The 16,906-nt window shown below is 39.4% G+C and overlaps 1 protein-coding gene and 1 long non-coding RNA gene across 3 annotated transcripts in view; one reads left to right on the top strand and one right to left on the bottom strand.

Annotated features, from left to right (window-relative positions):
* LOC126106914 (uncharacterized) overlaps nt 1-16,906 on the top strand; it is a 76,571-nt gene that overhangs the window by 16,115 nt on the left and 43,550 nt on the right. Inside the window, exon 2 of the long non-coding RNA XR_007523423.1 lies at nt 12,295-12,358. This is a non-coding gene — a long non-coding RNA (uncharacterized LOC126106914). The remainder of the gene's footprint in view (nt 1-12,294; nt 12,359-16,906) is intronic.
* LOC126106913 (apoptosis-stimulating of p53 protein 1) overlaps nt 6,301-16,906 on the bottom strand; it is a 315,526-nt gene continuing 304,920 nt past the window's right edge. For both annotated transcript variants that reach the window (XM_049913332.1, XM_049913331.1), the window contains exons 17-18: nt 11,655-11,854; nt 6,301-8,421 (exon numbers count right to left, since the gene is read on the bottom strand). In XM_049913332.1, coding sequence (XP_049769289.1) covers nt 8,380-8,421; nt 11,655-11,854 — 242 coding nt within the window. In that variant the 3' untranslated portion in view covers nt 6,301-8,379. The remainder of the gene's footprint in view (nt 8,422-11,654; nt 11,855-16,906) is intronic.

The following is a 16,906-nucleotide window of genomic DNA, read 5'->3' on the forward strand; positions in this document are numbered from 1 at the left end:
CGGACAGACAAATGGAATGAGTATCTGTTGGGGAGGATATCAAGCCAGTATGACAGTGATAGTTCAGCAGCTTCTGCATAGAGACTCTCAACCAGGCTAGTGTAAAATGTACCAGTGGCCAAACATATTCCATTATGGTGGATTGTGTTAAGATGGTGTAAAATGGATGGATGTGCAGAGGAATAAAGGAAACACACACAGTCTAGTTTTGAACAGACAAGGGACCAGAACAAGTGTAGGAGGTTGGTTTGATCTGTTCTCCAGGAAGTACAACTCAGGACACATAGGACATTGAGGGACCAGGTACAGCATGCAGCCAGGTAAGACGTGTGGGAGGACCAAGAAAGTTTCCTATTGAGCATGAGCCCCAGGAATTTTGTGGTTTCAGTGAATGTAAAAGGAACAGGCCCAAGATGTAGACAAGATGGAAGAGAACCACTGTGCCACAAGAAATTCATGTAAACAGTTTTGTCGGTGGAAAAGTGAGGGGAATTGTCAATGCTCCAGAAGTAAAGATGATCAAGACATCATTCAAGGAGTCAAGTCAGTGGAGTATAACTATACAGCTTTCCTCAAAATTCATATGAAATGTCTGGTAGACATAAGAGACAAGTATGTGGAGGACTGCAATAGACAGAGAAAGTTGTCAATGTAAAGGGAGATGGAGATGACTGGCTGTAGAGGAAAAGATGATGACACTCAAGACGGAGCCTTGAGTTACCCCATTCTCCTGATCAAAGAGTCCCACAATGCCGAACCCACATGTACCTTGAAAACTCAGTCTTTTAAAAATTCCTGAAGGAAATGGGGCAGGCAGCCTTGGAAGTCCCATATGCATTCAGTATGGAGGATACCAGTCCTCCAGTAGGTGTCATAGACTCTCCCCGAATCAAGAAACACAACCACAATATGGTACTTACCCAGAAAATCATTCATGACATGGGTTGACAAAGTGAATGCAGAACCATGCACTCAAAAAATCCACATTTTGCAGTGGTTAGTAGATTATGAGACTCGAGCCATCATCACAAGTGGAGAAATGTTGTGCTTCAATGGTCACCAGGGAGGAATAAATCCTTCAGTCGGCCTTAGAAAGTTGCCAATTGGGTTTACATGCAGGTGGAGTAGGAATTAGCAAATGGATAGTTCACAGGAAATGGTCACTTGAGTACATATCAGGGAGAGTGGATCACTCAAGATGACAGGCAAGCTGGGCAGTACAGAACGAGAAGCACAAATTGGAATAGGTGTCACAATCTGAAAGGAACGTGGGTGCTCCATTGTTAAGACAGATGAGGTCGATTATGATTATGATGGAGGGATGTAAAAAGCCTTCATAGGAATATTCCTTTTGTTCTTTCCAGCCTGTAGGTTGTATAGCAGGAGATTTTGCCACTTGGGGGGAAGATTTGGTGACTTCTTGTGCAGCTGTAGGAGAAGGAGATAGGGACGCTACTGTGGGTGATTTCACAACTGCAGTAATGAAATGGAGATCGCAAGTCTGTGCAGACATATCCTTTGTGGGGTGAGGCATAGCAAGAGCACTGCTGTAAGTGCCAGATGGTAAAATGCAGGGCTTTCAGCTAGCCAACAACTTGAGAGCAACAGGGTAGGGTACTTTTTCCTTGAGCCACATCTCCTGGATGGCTCACTCATCAAGAAACATGGGACACTCATGGGATGAGGCTGCATAATTGCCATTGCAAGTGATACAGCAGGGAGAAGGAGGCAGGTAATCACCCTTGGGGGCATCTCTACCACAAGTAACACATTTGACACTGTTTTCACAGGACACACGAGTGTGGTTATAGTACTGATGCTTGTAGCAATGCATTTTGTTTGGAAAGTATGGTCAGACCATGATGACTTCTTAGCCTGCCTTAATATTCAATGGAAGCACTACTCAATCAAATGTGAGAAAAAGCATGCATGTAGGCACTAAGTTTGCATCAATCTTTTTCATTACCCAATGGACCACAGTGGCGCCCTGACCAGAGGGATAATTTTGGATTTCTCCCTTGGTCAGACCATCAAGCAGCTGAATGTAAATAACACCATGTGCCTCGACATGTACAGCAGAGCCACGGAGGAGCAAAGCTGTAAGCAGTTGTTGGGCTTAAAAATCACAATTGGTCTTCAGAAGCAAAATCCCACTACATAAGCAAGAGCAGAATTTCATAGGGCCTGCAATTGCATCTACATTCTTCTGAATAATAAATGGGTTAACTGTAGGAAATAGGACTGACTTTCTTTGGTACCTGACACCACAAGGAACTGAAGTGCAGCTGGTATAGTCTTTGAATCTTTCCCTCATTCCATTCACATTTAGCACACATGGACTGAGATGGGGATTGCCACCATCTCCAATGGCATGCTCCTTCCAACTGGGGGCTCACCCACTTTAAGTGATCTTTCACACCTCAGGTCACACCTCCTGAACTCCTGACATAGGGACCAATTGGCAATTTGAAAGGTAACAGCTCAGGCAAATAACCCTCCGTGGGCCTGGCCTGTACATGCAAACCTTACCTGTCAACCCAGAGCTGGGAATTATGCATTATCCACTCACTTGTTACATCTCAAACGCATGGGACAGCCTTCAGGAATGCACAAGGAGGAAGAAGAAACAAAGAGAACTCAAATACCAAAGCAGAGGAAGATGAGGAGGTGGAGAATGAAGAAAGAAGGAAAAAACAGACAGGGGACTGTTCTGATGCCTGGCTACTGAAACTTCAGAACGCATTCCAAAAAGTTTCCAAAACATGTTCCCAAAACGAGGGGAAAAGAATAGCAGGAGGATACACATCCAACATGGGAAGGGAAGAGATGCTGCAAAGGCTGGGGTCCCATGGTAGCCAAGTACTAACTCACCAAAGAGTTGGGCACCCCTGAGGGGTGGTTTCAGAGTGCAAACAATGTCAGTACAAGAAGATCTTTGATAGAAGCATGCTTTCTGTGTTAATAAAATTGAATCAGAGATATTTCAAAGCCATTCATTAATTATTTTGCTGTAGATTTTGTAAGTAGTATTCAGAAGACTGATCCCCTTGTAATTGGTTGTGTTACTTTTGACTCCAGTTATAATAATGAAATAACTTCATCATAATTCCATTCCTTTGGAGTTTCAGATGTGTGTCCTCACATGCTATACAAGTGGAGCATTCTGAATTTTAGAAATGCTCCACCATATATATATTATCAGTTCCACATTAAATCCATCTAATCCAAGTGCTTTTCTATTTCTTGTTTCTCTTGAATGCTTGTTTTATTTTCATCAGATCTATTATATCTGTTCCTTTCTCTGCTTTCTCTTTAGCTGACTCTTCTACATCTGGATTATATCTTAATTTCATGTAGTGATTTATCTTATCTTCTGAAGGAATGATATTTGTATTTGCAGTATTTTTTTTTTTTAGCTGTCTGATCAGTTTAATTGTGTATGTCATGTTCAACTCTGATTATAAATGTAGCCCATGAAGGCCATCGTAATTGAGCTTGTCTTACTACTTTTTTGATCAATCAATGGAAATTCCATATCACAATATCAACAATGTAGCCCCAAAGTACTGAGCATTAAAAGTTGGCATCATTCAAAACAGTGTGTCAACAGTTCGCTGTTTCAGATTACCACCCTCAGCGCCATCAAAGTTATGACACAGGAATCGCCTGATGAAATGATGTGTTGTCTGTGTAAGTGGCAACCAATTTATTAATAAGAGTAATTGTACTTATATTTAAGTGCATTATGTGATACAAGATACAATTATAAATGTTTACTAAATGCCTTTAATGTCATTTTTCTTCTACTCATTGTGTTATATTACAACAATCTTCATTTAACTTCATATTCCTTGCTACAAATATGCACTGCACTTGACCATGACACACACTATAATGTGCAATCATCAGTTCATGTTATTTCAGTGTCAAAATTTATATCATAAGCATTTGATCAGTATGAGTAACTCACACCTGTGAGTTGTCAGCACTGGAAAATAAACAGTCCTCTTACACCTCAGCCGCTGCACTACTTACCCCTCTACCAGTGAGATAACTAGCAACTTTACTGATCTCATGGCTGAATTCAGTGATACCATTTAAATACATCTTAAAATATCGCTGTCTCTCTATGTATTTTTGTCTGTTACTGAGCAGAGAAACTAAATTCTTAAGAAGCTCCTACTGGTAGCTGCCATTTTTGGATTTGGTTGTTAGTTGCTAGAGCGATATTATTATAAAATATGGCTGAGAACTGTGAGCCACACAAATACTTGAGTCAGGCCGCAGTCTGACGACCACTGGCATAAAAAGTTTGGCATCCTGAGCATGTTTGATATTGTAATTGCTTTTTGAGTCATTACAGCCTCCAATGATACCTCCAGCATTGGAAAATGAGATGCCAGGCACAAAATGTGGCTTGGACAAAGGCCTAATGTTCATAAAACAAAAATCACCTTATTTGTGTATTTCATTAGACACTATTCGTATTCCTGAATTTAGGTATTGGGCAACCATTCTGTCTGTAATTTTATAGTGTTCTCAAATGTTTGTTTTGACACAATATTCAATACAAAGCCGATTTCAAATTTTTACCATACCTATTGAAGTCTGTGACATGTTTAACTACTATAGATAAATTACTTTTGAAGGGCACAAATTAATATTTTGAAACAACTGTTTGATTTCCATTCTTTACTCCACAATTTTCTGTGCAATTTTATTTTATTTCTGTGCTTAACTAGATTCACTTGCTTACCTTGGGGTCATCAGAAGTCATTCTTTTGGGCACTGAACATCAGTGATATGCAACAATTTAATAATTTTCTAGATTAGATTACTTGGTCATCTATACAGGCAAAGATATATTGTGTCTGTTTCTTGTAATTTTCTTGCCGCAATAAATTTGCAGTGTACATTCATCTGGTGTTAGGCATAACAAATAACTCAGTTTCAAGAGGCAAAATGTATAGCACACATAACAGACATGCACTATCGAGCTTTCAGGACTAATAAATCCTTCATCAGGAGGGAGAGAGAGGGATATGTCGGTAAAGATTAAAAAGAAAGAGTACACCACTCGCACCCCAGGGTGGGAGAGATCCACCTGTTGTGAGGGTGAGGGTTACAAAAACAAAATGAATAGCACAATTAAGGATTTTGATAGACAAAATATTATCTTTATAAAATAATATATAACAGCAAGGTTGCAGCATGTTAACCTCAGATGGTGAGTCATCATCAGAAGTACAGATAATTTCAGGTGCACCCTACCCAAGTGTCTTTGGATGCTTCCTGTTCATATGTATATTAAAGACATGGCAGGTATTAACAGTAGCATTGGACTTTTTGTAGAAGATATATTTATCTTTAGTGAATTAAAGCAAACACCCAATTATCTAGGTGTGGCTGATCTTTTCAGAGTTATGAGATTTTTGAAAAACAAAAAGAACAAAGCCTGAAATATCATTATAATCAGAACAAATATTTCTATTTAGGATAAACACTATTATGCCTAAGACTCATGTTTTGCCAGTGGAAGAGCCCACTGTCTGCCACCCCTGGAACAGAAAGGACTTTTCACTCTGCAGCAGAGTGTGTGCCGATATGGAACTTCTTGGCACAATAAAACTGCTTGCCACACTCAAACTTGTACCTCTGCCTGTGCAAGTGTTCTACTAAGTGAGGCTCTAGTAAAGTTTGGAAAATAGGAGAGGTACTGCCAGAAGGATTGAATTTTTGACTGTACTTTTCTAGCCACTGATAGATCTAATCCTTCGCTTCTACAATGGATCATTGACACTGAATGTTAACATATTTCATACCTGTCAGGTTTTTGAAGATAGATGTCAACCATCCCACATGAGGCCCCTTCAAAGTTTAAAGTAATTGTGTCAAGTGAGGACTCTGGGAATATAATCCAACCCCACATATATTGCTCCTGTAGGGATCACAAAGACGACATTAGAACAACTAAAAAACACACAGGCATTTAAGCTATCATCGCACCCCCCCCCCTCCCCCCCCCCCAGCATACTCCCACTCCAATTCAACTGATATGGGAAGTAACCCCAGTATATGGTACAGCAGGAAATACCCTATCTATCATACATTTCACACAGGCTGAGTATTATTTTTTAATCTCAAGAAATTTGTCATCAGTTTTCTGGCCTGCAAACAGTAACACAACACACGTTGCAAAAAACATTCTGCCATTTAAATTTAAATGCATCACTAAAACATGAGTGTGTATTAAACTCAGACATAATAGAATTTCAAGTGATTAAGCAATAAAAGAAAGTCTAAAACTGGGATGAAAATATATTTCAGTTACAACATGATATTTACAATAATGATAATCATAGTGATAGTAATAGTAATATTTCTCTCTAAACATAAGGTATATCCATCCACTAGGCAGATGCTTACAGAACGGGATTAAAGTATAAACTATTTACTCATTCCTCAACACTGGCAGAGCCAGAAATGTAAAGCATTTTATTCCATACAGCAATAATATATTTATGTACATATGGAAAATATTTCATCTTTACCACTTATACTGCTTCACAAGTAAATATTTTATTTATTTAGTGCTAATTGTGCACCCCCACAGTTCATTAAAATGTATACAGCTGACATTCTCATTTCCACTTTTCGTACTTTATTAGGAAGGCACAGAACCATTTACTTTTCCTTGCATACAATGTTTGTCTGATTTTGCTGCCAGTTACACACACACATGCATTCTCATCCTGCTTGCCTTTTAGTACCGATTAATGCTCAAGTGGTCCATTCATTGCTCCCACACAATAAACAGAAACATTGTTCAGCCAATACGTCAGCAAATAACAATGTCTAACTGAATGTGTCAGTTTTCCCCATCACAAAGTTTCTGCATCTTATCAGATATCACATTTTGCATCAGCAAAGTTCACAGGAAAGGTAAGAAGCATTGTGTATCAGATTTTTTTAACCAAAACTTGTGAATTAAAAACATTGCATCTATATGACTGAAAAGCTATCGTGTTTACTAATCTGTGACTTCCATAATAAATTCAAACTGTGGAATTCTAGTAGATAATAAAGTGTAAGAGTAGTGTGTTCTCTCTTTTTACACTGCTTGCGGAATCTATCAATAGGATAATTAATTCTATCCTTCATAGAACCACTTCTTTTGATATGTTAAAAAGAGAACTTGGGGACATACCTTTGCCCACAATCAACAGTATTTGTCACTATCAGGAACTATTTATGCAATCCTTAATCTATACCTTTTTAGTGAAGGTGAAAGATTCCAATAGACATGTTATTGTCTTTAATAATGTATTAAATGAGAAATAGATTCACTATAACAACAGCAGCTCATAATTATGACCAGTGATGCAGAGATTATATTAAATTTGGACTCTCACAGTGTCTCAGATCTGATATTCCGATTATAGCCTGGCACTGTCTAGTATTCTTAATAGTCAATGAGGTGGGAGAAGATATGTCATTCATCACGAAGTACAGTCAAAAGCTCCATGCCAAAGTATAACAAATTTCAGCTGCCATTTTCTTACATTGGACAGTGGCAGGAATAAGACAAAAAATTAAACCTTCTGGAGTATGTGCACAATTCATAATTAGCATAACTTATGTAGAAAACCATTCATATAGTGCTATGAATACTGAAGCAACTGTGACTTTGCATGTTTTATCTCTGCGATGAACTGTCTCAAAATACATATGTAAAAATGTTGAAGTGTATTGTCAAACACCTCCATGGGTTACTAAAAACATCAAGGGTGCACTTTAAATTTGATCATGTTTCATATTTGCATTGGCAAGTGGCTTGACTCAATAAGACTGTGAAGCATTTCAGGCTGTTCTGTAAAAGTACAATATATCAAAAACTCTGTTCCCATATATTTATAACAGCAGGCATTATTTCCCCAAACTCACAGTTAATTCATACATACACAGTTCATTGTTGCCTTCTATTAGAAACATTACATATCAGCCTAATCACATCTGTCTCTATTACAGTTTACATAATATACACTTAACTCTGAGCATCGAAATTCGATGCCTATTAAAGCCTGAATTGTTCTCAGTTTTTGTACTTCAAGTGTTGCCTGTGATTGCATTTTAGTATAAAAGAATCACATCGAGTCATGGTCACAGACAAATTCATAGTTCTATCCATATTTAACAAGTTTAGAACCTGTAATATCTACTCTATCATAGGCCTGAAGTACAATGCAGGACAGTAAAATATCCTCAGTCAGTTCGATGACACACTTCAGTCAATAAATTCCAAAAAGCTTAAACTATTGTCTGTCTGGACTGGATTTGCTCCCCTGAGTTGGTGGCAAGTTGGCAGCCTGTTTACGTTGGTCATTCAACTATCTTCTTGCCAGGCTGCACTCTAGGATAGAGCTGCAAAAAAAAAAAAATGTAATTTAGTAGTCGCTCTTGGGAAACAGATGCACAAATTAGGCATCACACTTGTTAAAGAAAAAACACTGAAGCTCAAAAAAAGAAAGGGCTATGAGAATTTAATGTCTAATCCATTATTTTGTCATGAAGGATAGTGAGGCATAGCACCTTGCATCATGCCTATTCAAATGGAATATTACAGCAGTGATCGGACATGCAGTGTGAGTCACATGCAAGACAGGTGTCATCAGATGACTCAAGTATATGTAATTTCTAAGCCATATGATAGAAGCCACTAGATGGACAGTTTTGTTTATTTGATTTTCTAATTGTTTATTAATTACAACTATTATTCTGTAATGACAGTTAATGAAAATGTGGATGTGAAATAAGGTTTTATACTATACATTGAAGTAACAGGGAATGTGAAGAGTGTTCAAGAATGACTTGTGTTAATCATTCATACTGGGGAATTTGTTGTGAACTATTTCATCAGTTTATGGTGCTGGGGAAATCATAGTCTGGCTTCAGACGCTTGAGACTGTGGTTATGTGTGTAAGTTGTGTTTGCATAACGTGTGTACGGTATGTGAGTGTGCTTGTGCACGAGTGTTGTCTATTTTCAACAAAGGCCTTGTTGGCCAAAATCTCACTTTCTGAGTGTCTTTTTGTTGTGCCTATCTGCAACTCAGCATCTTCGCTATATGGTGAGTAGGAACTATCCTCATAACATTGTTACATTCCATCCTGGATTTTCCATTATTGAGCAGTCAACTCATACAAATAACTTGGCGTAATACTTTATGGCTATATGAAACAGAATTATCACAAAGATTCAGTTGTAGATAAAACAGGCAGCAGATTCATTTATTGATAGAACAGTAGAGAAATAGAATCAGTCTAAAAATGAGATCACTTACAAATCACTTTCGCTATCTGACCTACAACAATGCACAAGTGCTCAAAATAATACTAACTGGAGATATTGAACGCATACAAAGAAGAGCAGCCTGAATGGTCACACATTTGTTTCACCAATGATGGAGTGTTACAGAGATGCTGAAGAAATTGAACTGGCAGCCTACTTCCAAAAGTTCAAGAGTTAGCTTTAAATAATGTGTCTAGGTATATCAAACAACAGAAAATCCTTGATGGATTAATGTCAATATTGTGGAAAGGATAGAGTGGTACTCACAGAAACGCACAATAAAAAGATTGTAAACAAGTAAGATTTTGGTCTAAATGCCTACTTCCAAAATAAACAATGAACACACATGCACTTTCTCACAAACTCAACTTGCACGCACGTGACTACTGTGGCTGTTGAGGCCAGACTGAGAACAGCTGTGCATGAAAGTAGAAGCAACCTGGGTAGTTGGGGGGTGGGGGCCAAGGAGGAAACTGGGGTGGAGTGGGGAGGTTCAAATGGCTCTGAGCACTATGGGACTTAGCATCTATGGTCATCAGTCCCCTAGAACTTAGAACTACTTAAACCTAACTAGCCTAAGGACATCACACAACACCCACTTATCACAAGGCAGAGTGGGAAGGGGGCAGGTAGAGTAATGATGGGGGACAGTAAAGTGATGCTGAGCAGGTCAATGTGACAAACCCAGCTGTCACCCACAACATAGGCCCATACAAATTAATAGATCATATTATCTTCCCACTGCAACTTAAGATCTTGCATTCAGTACTAAGTTGTCCTAGGCAGCAACATGTGCCACTACCCAAGTGCCAAATTGATGGATTGAAATCCAAGAGTAACACAGAGTCCACACTTAGATGCAGCATGGGCAAACATTCCTGAATAACCAGTCAGGTGGCATGAAACAGATGTGAAGTGACTGCCATAGAAGTCTGCCTGCAGAGCAATTACAAATAGATGTTTCTACATGTCTCTCCAGCATTTTTCATACCTTAATTGCTTCTGTAACGCCATTTGCATTTTTTTGCTTTGTATAATGTTTCAACAGTCCTATTCCATTATGATCCTATAGTTATATTGACTTCTTTCACAGTGTAGGATTCAGATAAATACCTAATATTTAATTCCTGTAATACTAAGGTCAACATACCACATATCAGGTTATTTATATTATGTTGTTTTTCAGAGAATGGACACCTTGGCATTACTATACTTCTGTTACTGTAATCTTTGATCAGACCAAAGAACAGGCAGTCACACTTCATATTTGTTTCAAAATCTCTCTTTGAAGATCACGTAATATAACATGTTAGTTATTAGGTGTAAATTTCTCACCAGGTATACATTACTGTAACTGTGCTAAAGAACAACCCACTTAGAAGGATTATGTTAAGACAGACTCTTATGACAATTACATATGTTCTATATTTGGCTGTATTATATTTGGCAACAATGTGTTTTTGATCCACAGATGTGTACCGTGTAAGTACTGCGGCTTTAAAAAACTTTTTTAATCCCCCCAGTCTCTACACTGCCTGTAGCTACTTTATACTTGCCTCTATTTTGTACCTTACAGTTTTGTCCTGTGAAGATGGTTGTTGTAACTGAAACCAGTAGGGAATAAATATAAAATTCTACAGCTAATGGTGGAAATATGCTTTTTTCTAAATATTATGTACTGTTTCAATTATGAATTGATTTTATAATATCACTGTAGTATGTTAGCTGAGTGATGAATATTCAGTTCTAAACATGGATAATTACCGAAGAAAGATTTGCACATGTACACTATGTACACTGTTACTAGAAAAAGACTGTTCACTGTAAGGTGACAGAAAAAAAGAGAACCTTTGCCCAAAGAATAACAATAACACATGGCCTATTAAGACATTGCCAGCAAAACCTCATTTATTTTAGAGCAAAATGTATTTTTTTTTTTTTTTTTTTTTTTTTTTTTTTTTTTTTTTTTTTTTTTTTCATTTTGAGCTCTGGCGAATCAGGTTTGCGATTATGGAAACCTTCTAATACTGTTTTGTAATTGTGCCATTCTGAAGACTTTGTATAATCCTGAAAGGAAAGTACTGTGGAGCAACATAGTATTATTCTGTGCAGAGGACTACTTCCTGATGTGAAATACTTGGCCATAAAATATTTTAATGCAGACAAGTAACATACCATGATGTGTACCACATCTGGCATCCAAGCAGAGAGATTATTTCAGAACACAATCTCATAATAGCACAAGTTATGTATGTTTTAGCTGAATGACCATCATGTTGCACATATCTGTTCATACTCATACTCACCCCGAGCAAGTTGCGAGGCACATATCCCTCCTTGTCGTCGAGCCGCGACCACCACCACTCGCGTTCGTTTTCATCTCCCTTCCGCAGGACCACCAAGCGGTCACCCTCTCGAAAGCTTAGCTCATCCGGGTTGTGTGCTTCATAGTCATAGACTGCCCACACGACACCACCGTTGAGAATTCCAAGCTTTTCTTGGACACCTTAGAACAAATAAAATTAATTGTTTTCAACAACAGGTTCAGAGTTTGAGATGCAGTGATAATGAGCATGATCCACAGCACTCAAGTACAAACATGATTTAACAAAATGGAAACCCCAACAGTTTGTGTGTAAATTTGTCAATTTTCCCAGCTGTGTTCCCAGGTCCCACCACATTCATTCACAATCTCAGAAATAACGTATTTTGAAGAAATAGCCAAATATTTGTGACAACAAAGGTATCAGTTTCACAGCTGTCCTGTTTTGATGATGATGATGATGATGATGTATAAAAAGTAATGTACACAATTCTTCTTTGTTTATTTTATTTTTCCATGTATTATTCAAAATGTAGACAATGAATATAGCAAAACTTCATTTACATGTTTTTTCACTTATACATTTTTCTCACTTATGCCTTTTTTTCTTTCTGTGCTGGCAGAATATCCACAGTGTGCACAAGTTATGATGCAGTGTTTCAGAGTGGGTTGCTGGGAAGTGGATTGGTAAGGCTGATATTAGACTATAATAAAATTTGACAGTGTAATAAGGAAATTTCTCAAAGTTAAGCATTGGTCAAATTTTTTTGATCAAAGCTAGCGCCTTGCCTAAGATTTGATCAAAGGAAGCGTTTGTCTTATGTTTACTGCATGGAGAAATCAACTGCTTGGAGCACTAGCATTGCTGCAGCTGTCTGACACACAATGTTCATCAATATGACTCCCAAATTTACATGGTGCATCACATACACTCCTGGAAATGGAAAAAAGAACACATTGACACCGGTGTGTCAGACCCACCATACTTGCTCCGGACCCCGCGAGAGGGCTGTACAAGCAATGATCACACGCACGGCACAGCGGACACACCAGGAACCGCGGTGTTGGCCGTCGAATGGCGCTAGCTGCGCAGCATTTGTGCACCGCCGCCGTCAGTGTCAGCCAGTTTGCCGTGGCATACGGAGCTCCATCGCAGTCTTTAACACTGGTAGCATGCCGCGACAGCGTGGACGTGAACCGTATGTGCAGTTGACGGACATTGGGCGAGGGCGTATAGTGAGCATGCGGGAGGCCGGGTGGACGTACCGCCGAATTGCTCAAAACGTGGGGCGTGAGGTCTCCACAGTACATTGATGTTGTCGCCAGTGGTCGGCGGAAGGTGCACGTGCCCGTCGACCTGGGACCGGACCGCAGCGACGCACGGATGCACGCCAAGACCGTAGGATCCTACGCAGTGCCGTAGGGGACCGCACCGCCACTTCCCAGCAAATTAGGGACACTGTTGCTCCTGGGGTATCGGCGAGGACCATTCGTAACCGTCTCCATGAAGCTGGGCTACGGTCCCGTACACCGTTAGGCCGTCTTCCGCTCACGCCCCAACATCGTGCAGCCCGCCTCCAGTGGTGTCGCGACAGGCGTGAATGGAGGGACGAATGGAGACGTGTCGTCTTCAGCGATGAGAGTCGCTTCTGCCTTATGATGGTCGTATGCGTGTTTGGCGCCGTGCAGGTGAGCGCCACAATCAGGACTGCATACGACCGAGGCACACAGGGCCAACACCTGGCATCATGGTGTGGGGAGCGATCTCCTACACTGACCGTACACCACTGGTGATCGTCGAGGGGACACTGAATAGTGCACGGTACATCCAAACCGTCATCGAACCCATCGTTCTACCATTCCTAGACCGGCAAGGGACCTTGCTGTTCCAACAGGACAATGCACGTCCGCATGTATCCTGTGCCACCCAACGTGCTCTAGAAGGTGTAAGTCAACTACCCTGGCCAGCAAGATCTCCGGATCTGTCCCCCATTGAGCATGTTTGGGACTGGATGAAGCGTCGTCTCACGCGGTCTGCACGTCCAGCACGAACGCTGGTCCAACTGAGGCGCCAGGTGGAAATGGCATGGCAAGCCATTCCACAGGACTACATCCAGCATCTCTACGATCGTCTCCATGGGAGAATAGCAGCCTGCATTGCTGCGAAAGGTGGATATACACTGTACTAGTGCCGACATTGTGCATGCTCTGTTGCCTGTGTCTATGTGCCTGTGGTTCTGTCAGTGTGATCATGTGATGTATCTGATCCCAGGAATGTGTCAATAAAGTTTCCCCTTCCTGGGACAATGAATTCACGGTGTTCTTATTTCAATTTCCAGGAGTGTATATGACAAAATTGATAGAAATATTCAGGGCAGATAAAACACTGTGTGGCTTATGACACCCTGAGTGTGAAAACAGAATAAAAAGCAAGAGCTATAAAAAAATTGTGGACACTATTAGCCCCGAGAATATAAAGGAGAAAATCTACAACTTCTGTGGAAATAAAAATTTTTCATGACTGCAGTACACATTAAATGTATTATAAATAGCTTCAAACATTTCTGGTATTATTTTTGTCAATGTGCACTGCAGCATTAGAGTGCTATACCGGTACTTTAAACTAGAGTAGCTAGAAATTTCAGTATTATGGTAAGTCTGTCTTTTGCAGACATAGCATTTCTGAGAGAGTTCTGCTTCATAATATGAGGAGCCACTTGAGCACATATTGAAATGTACTCTCATCCATCGCCAAAGGGATTTTGATGCGACTTTACGTCCTCGACTAGCAGCCCCATAGCAAATTTTAATGTATATTTTTCGCATCTTGCCATTAAGTCCACGGCTTCACCCAAGTATGTTTCCTTTTGTTCCGCATCTCATGCAAATGCAATGACAATGCAATTCCAGTGCACACAACTGCAGACCAGGTATAATTTTGATTCCATTATTGGGGGTGTAGTATGTTTATGTTGACAATGACCATTCATTGCTGGGAATTCATTTCACCACAAAATAAATAATTAAATCTGTTCTTGCTCTACGGTTGACAGATTCTTGTCCACTCAGTAAATTAGTTATACTCATAAAATGAACATTTCATAACAAAACATTTGCGTTATATGAAGATGGTGTTGCTAACATCAGTACACTACACCACCAAGCTGCAGATAATAGTATTAAGTCATCGTCAGCAGTTATGAAGGAACTTTGACGAAATATTTGATGAGAGTGTAATACCCCCTTTTGCACCATGTCAAAGGTCATTGTCGAAGAAAATTTGATAGTATAATACCGGCCTAAGCTCCATTTATTAACACGGCACAGCAGTTGCCAACTAGAAAATCACTTCGTTGCGAACATCCAAATCCAACTAAAACTTAATTTTTAATGTGACAGATTTGAGATTGTTTTATAGATTGACGGACAAGCAACAATAGTATAAACTGCAATAATAGAGTTGTCACAAATACCAGATGTTATACAGAGACTGTGCAGTATTGGAAAGTACAGTATAATGCCTGAAGCTTACTATTACGGCAGTGGTGATGGCCACAGAGAAGATTGGTGGTAGGTGTAGCACTCATTCGTTTTCCCAAAACTGCATGACTTCTGATGAACTAGGGCACAACTGGACAAGAATTGTTGCATGTCACTCGGGAATCCCGAAACACATCACACCTCATACTGTAGAGTCGTGCTGTATTACTGTAGTTCTAATTATTTTGAAAACTGGTAACATGAGGGGCAAAAAAAAGAAAAGCATTACTATCGCTGAAAAGCTACGAATTTTGAGAGTTGTTAATGAAAACAGAAATTAGGAATTTCTGCATGTACTTTAAATTCGGTAGCAGCAAAGGCAAAGGAAACTGAAGATAGTGCAAGTGTATTCAGAATTTCTACTAGTAAGTGGACACGCATTCAGGGTGAGAAATATGAAGACATGAGAGATTGTTGTAGTGGTTCAGGCAACATAGAGCAGAAGGCATTCTTATTAGCAGCCCAATGCTTTGTGGAAAAGCAAATGAATTTGCAATTCGACTCAGTGTAGAGAATTTCAGTGCTTCATCAGGTTGACTGCACAAATTTAAGGTAAAAAATGACATCAGCTGTCAGAACGTATGTGGCAAAAGCAAAAGTGCGAGATTGGAAAGAAACCTGTTTGAAAGAACTGACATCCCAATATGCTCCTAAAAAGATTCTCAATGTGGATCAGATCAGCTTGTTTTACAACGTAATGCCTGACGGCACTATGGCATTCAAAGGCGAGAAATGCCATGGAGGAAAACAAAGTAAACAATGTGCAACAGTGCTGTTATGTGCTAAAAGTGATGGGAGTTAGAAGCTCCCCACTTACGATCAGGAAATTTGTGAAGCCCCATTGTTTTAAGAACACTGTCACGTTTCCCACACAATACACTAGTAACAAGAAATCGTGGATTACGCCAAAAGCTGGCTTTGAAGTGTCTATGTGAAAATGGGTGCAGCAGGCCAAAAGATTTTATTGTTCGTAAACAGGTGTGCAGCACATCCTCCCCTTGAGGAATGTGACCGTGGAATTATTTCCAGCGAATTTCACGGGTGAGCTCCAGCCACTTGACCTCAGAGTGATACATAATTTCAGGTTGCATTATTGCAAAATGCTCTTGCAGCATGCCACCAGATTTGTAAAAAAAAAAAAAAAAAAAAAAAAAAAAAAAAAAAAAAAAAAAAAAAAAAAAAAAAAAAAAAAAAAAGAGAGAGAGAGGAAGAAATGAAAATAAACATTTTACAGGTAAGATTTTCACTTGTCATTTATTTCATGTTGTGCTACTGGAGCCATAGAACACTTTAAGAAATAATTAATGAATTTGTTTCTTTTGATAGGCAATGCACTACAGTGCAGCTTCATGGCACAGTGTTTCAAACGATACCATTCAGAATTGTTTCTGCAAAGCCGAATTTGGAAAAGAAGTCCATGATGATGGTGGAAATGACCATACTGATGATATTTCACCTAATGATGAAGAATGGAATCAACTTTATGAGCAGGCATCATTTGAGGATTACGTGAACGATGATGAAAACCTCATCACTACAGAACCCATGAGTATCGCTGAGATAGTTTAATGTGCATTGCAGGACCTGGACAAGGAGGAAACTGACAATGAGGATGATACAGAAGAGTCTCAGCATTCCTCCGTGACATTTAATGATGGAGTAAATTCGTTACAAATAATTGAACAATTTGTGACA

This window comes from Schistocerca cancellata, chromosome 10, assembly GCF_023864275.1.
Source record: "Schistocerca cancellata isolate TAMUIC-IGC-003103 chromosome 10, iqSchCanc2.1, whole genome shotgun sequence".
Lineage (NCBI taxonomy): Eukaryota > Metazoa > Arthropoda > Insecta > Orthoptera > Acrididae > Schistocerca > Schistocerca cancellata.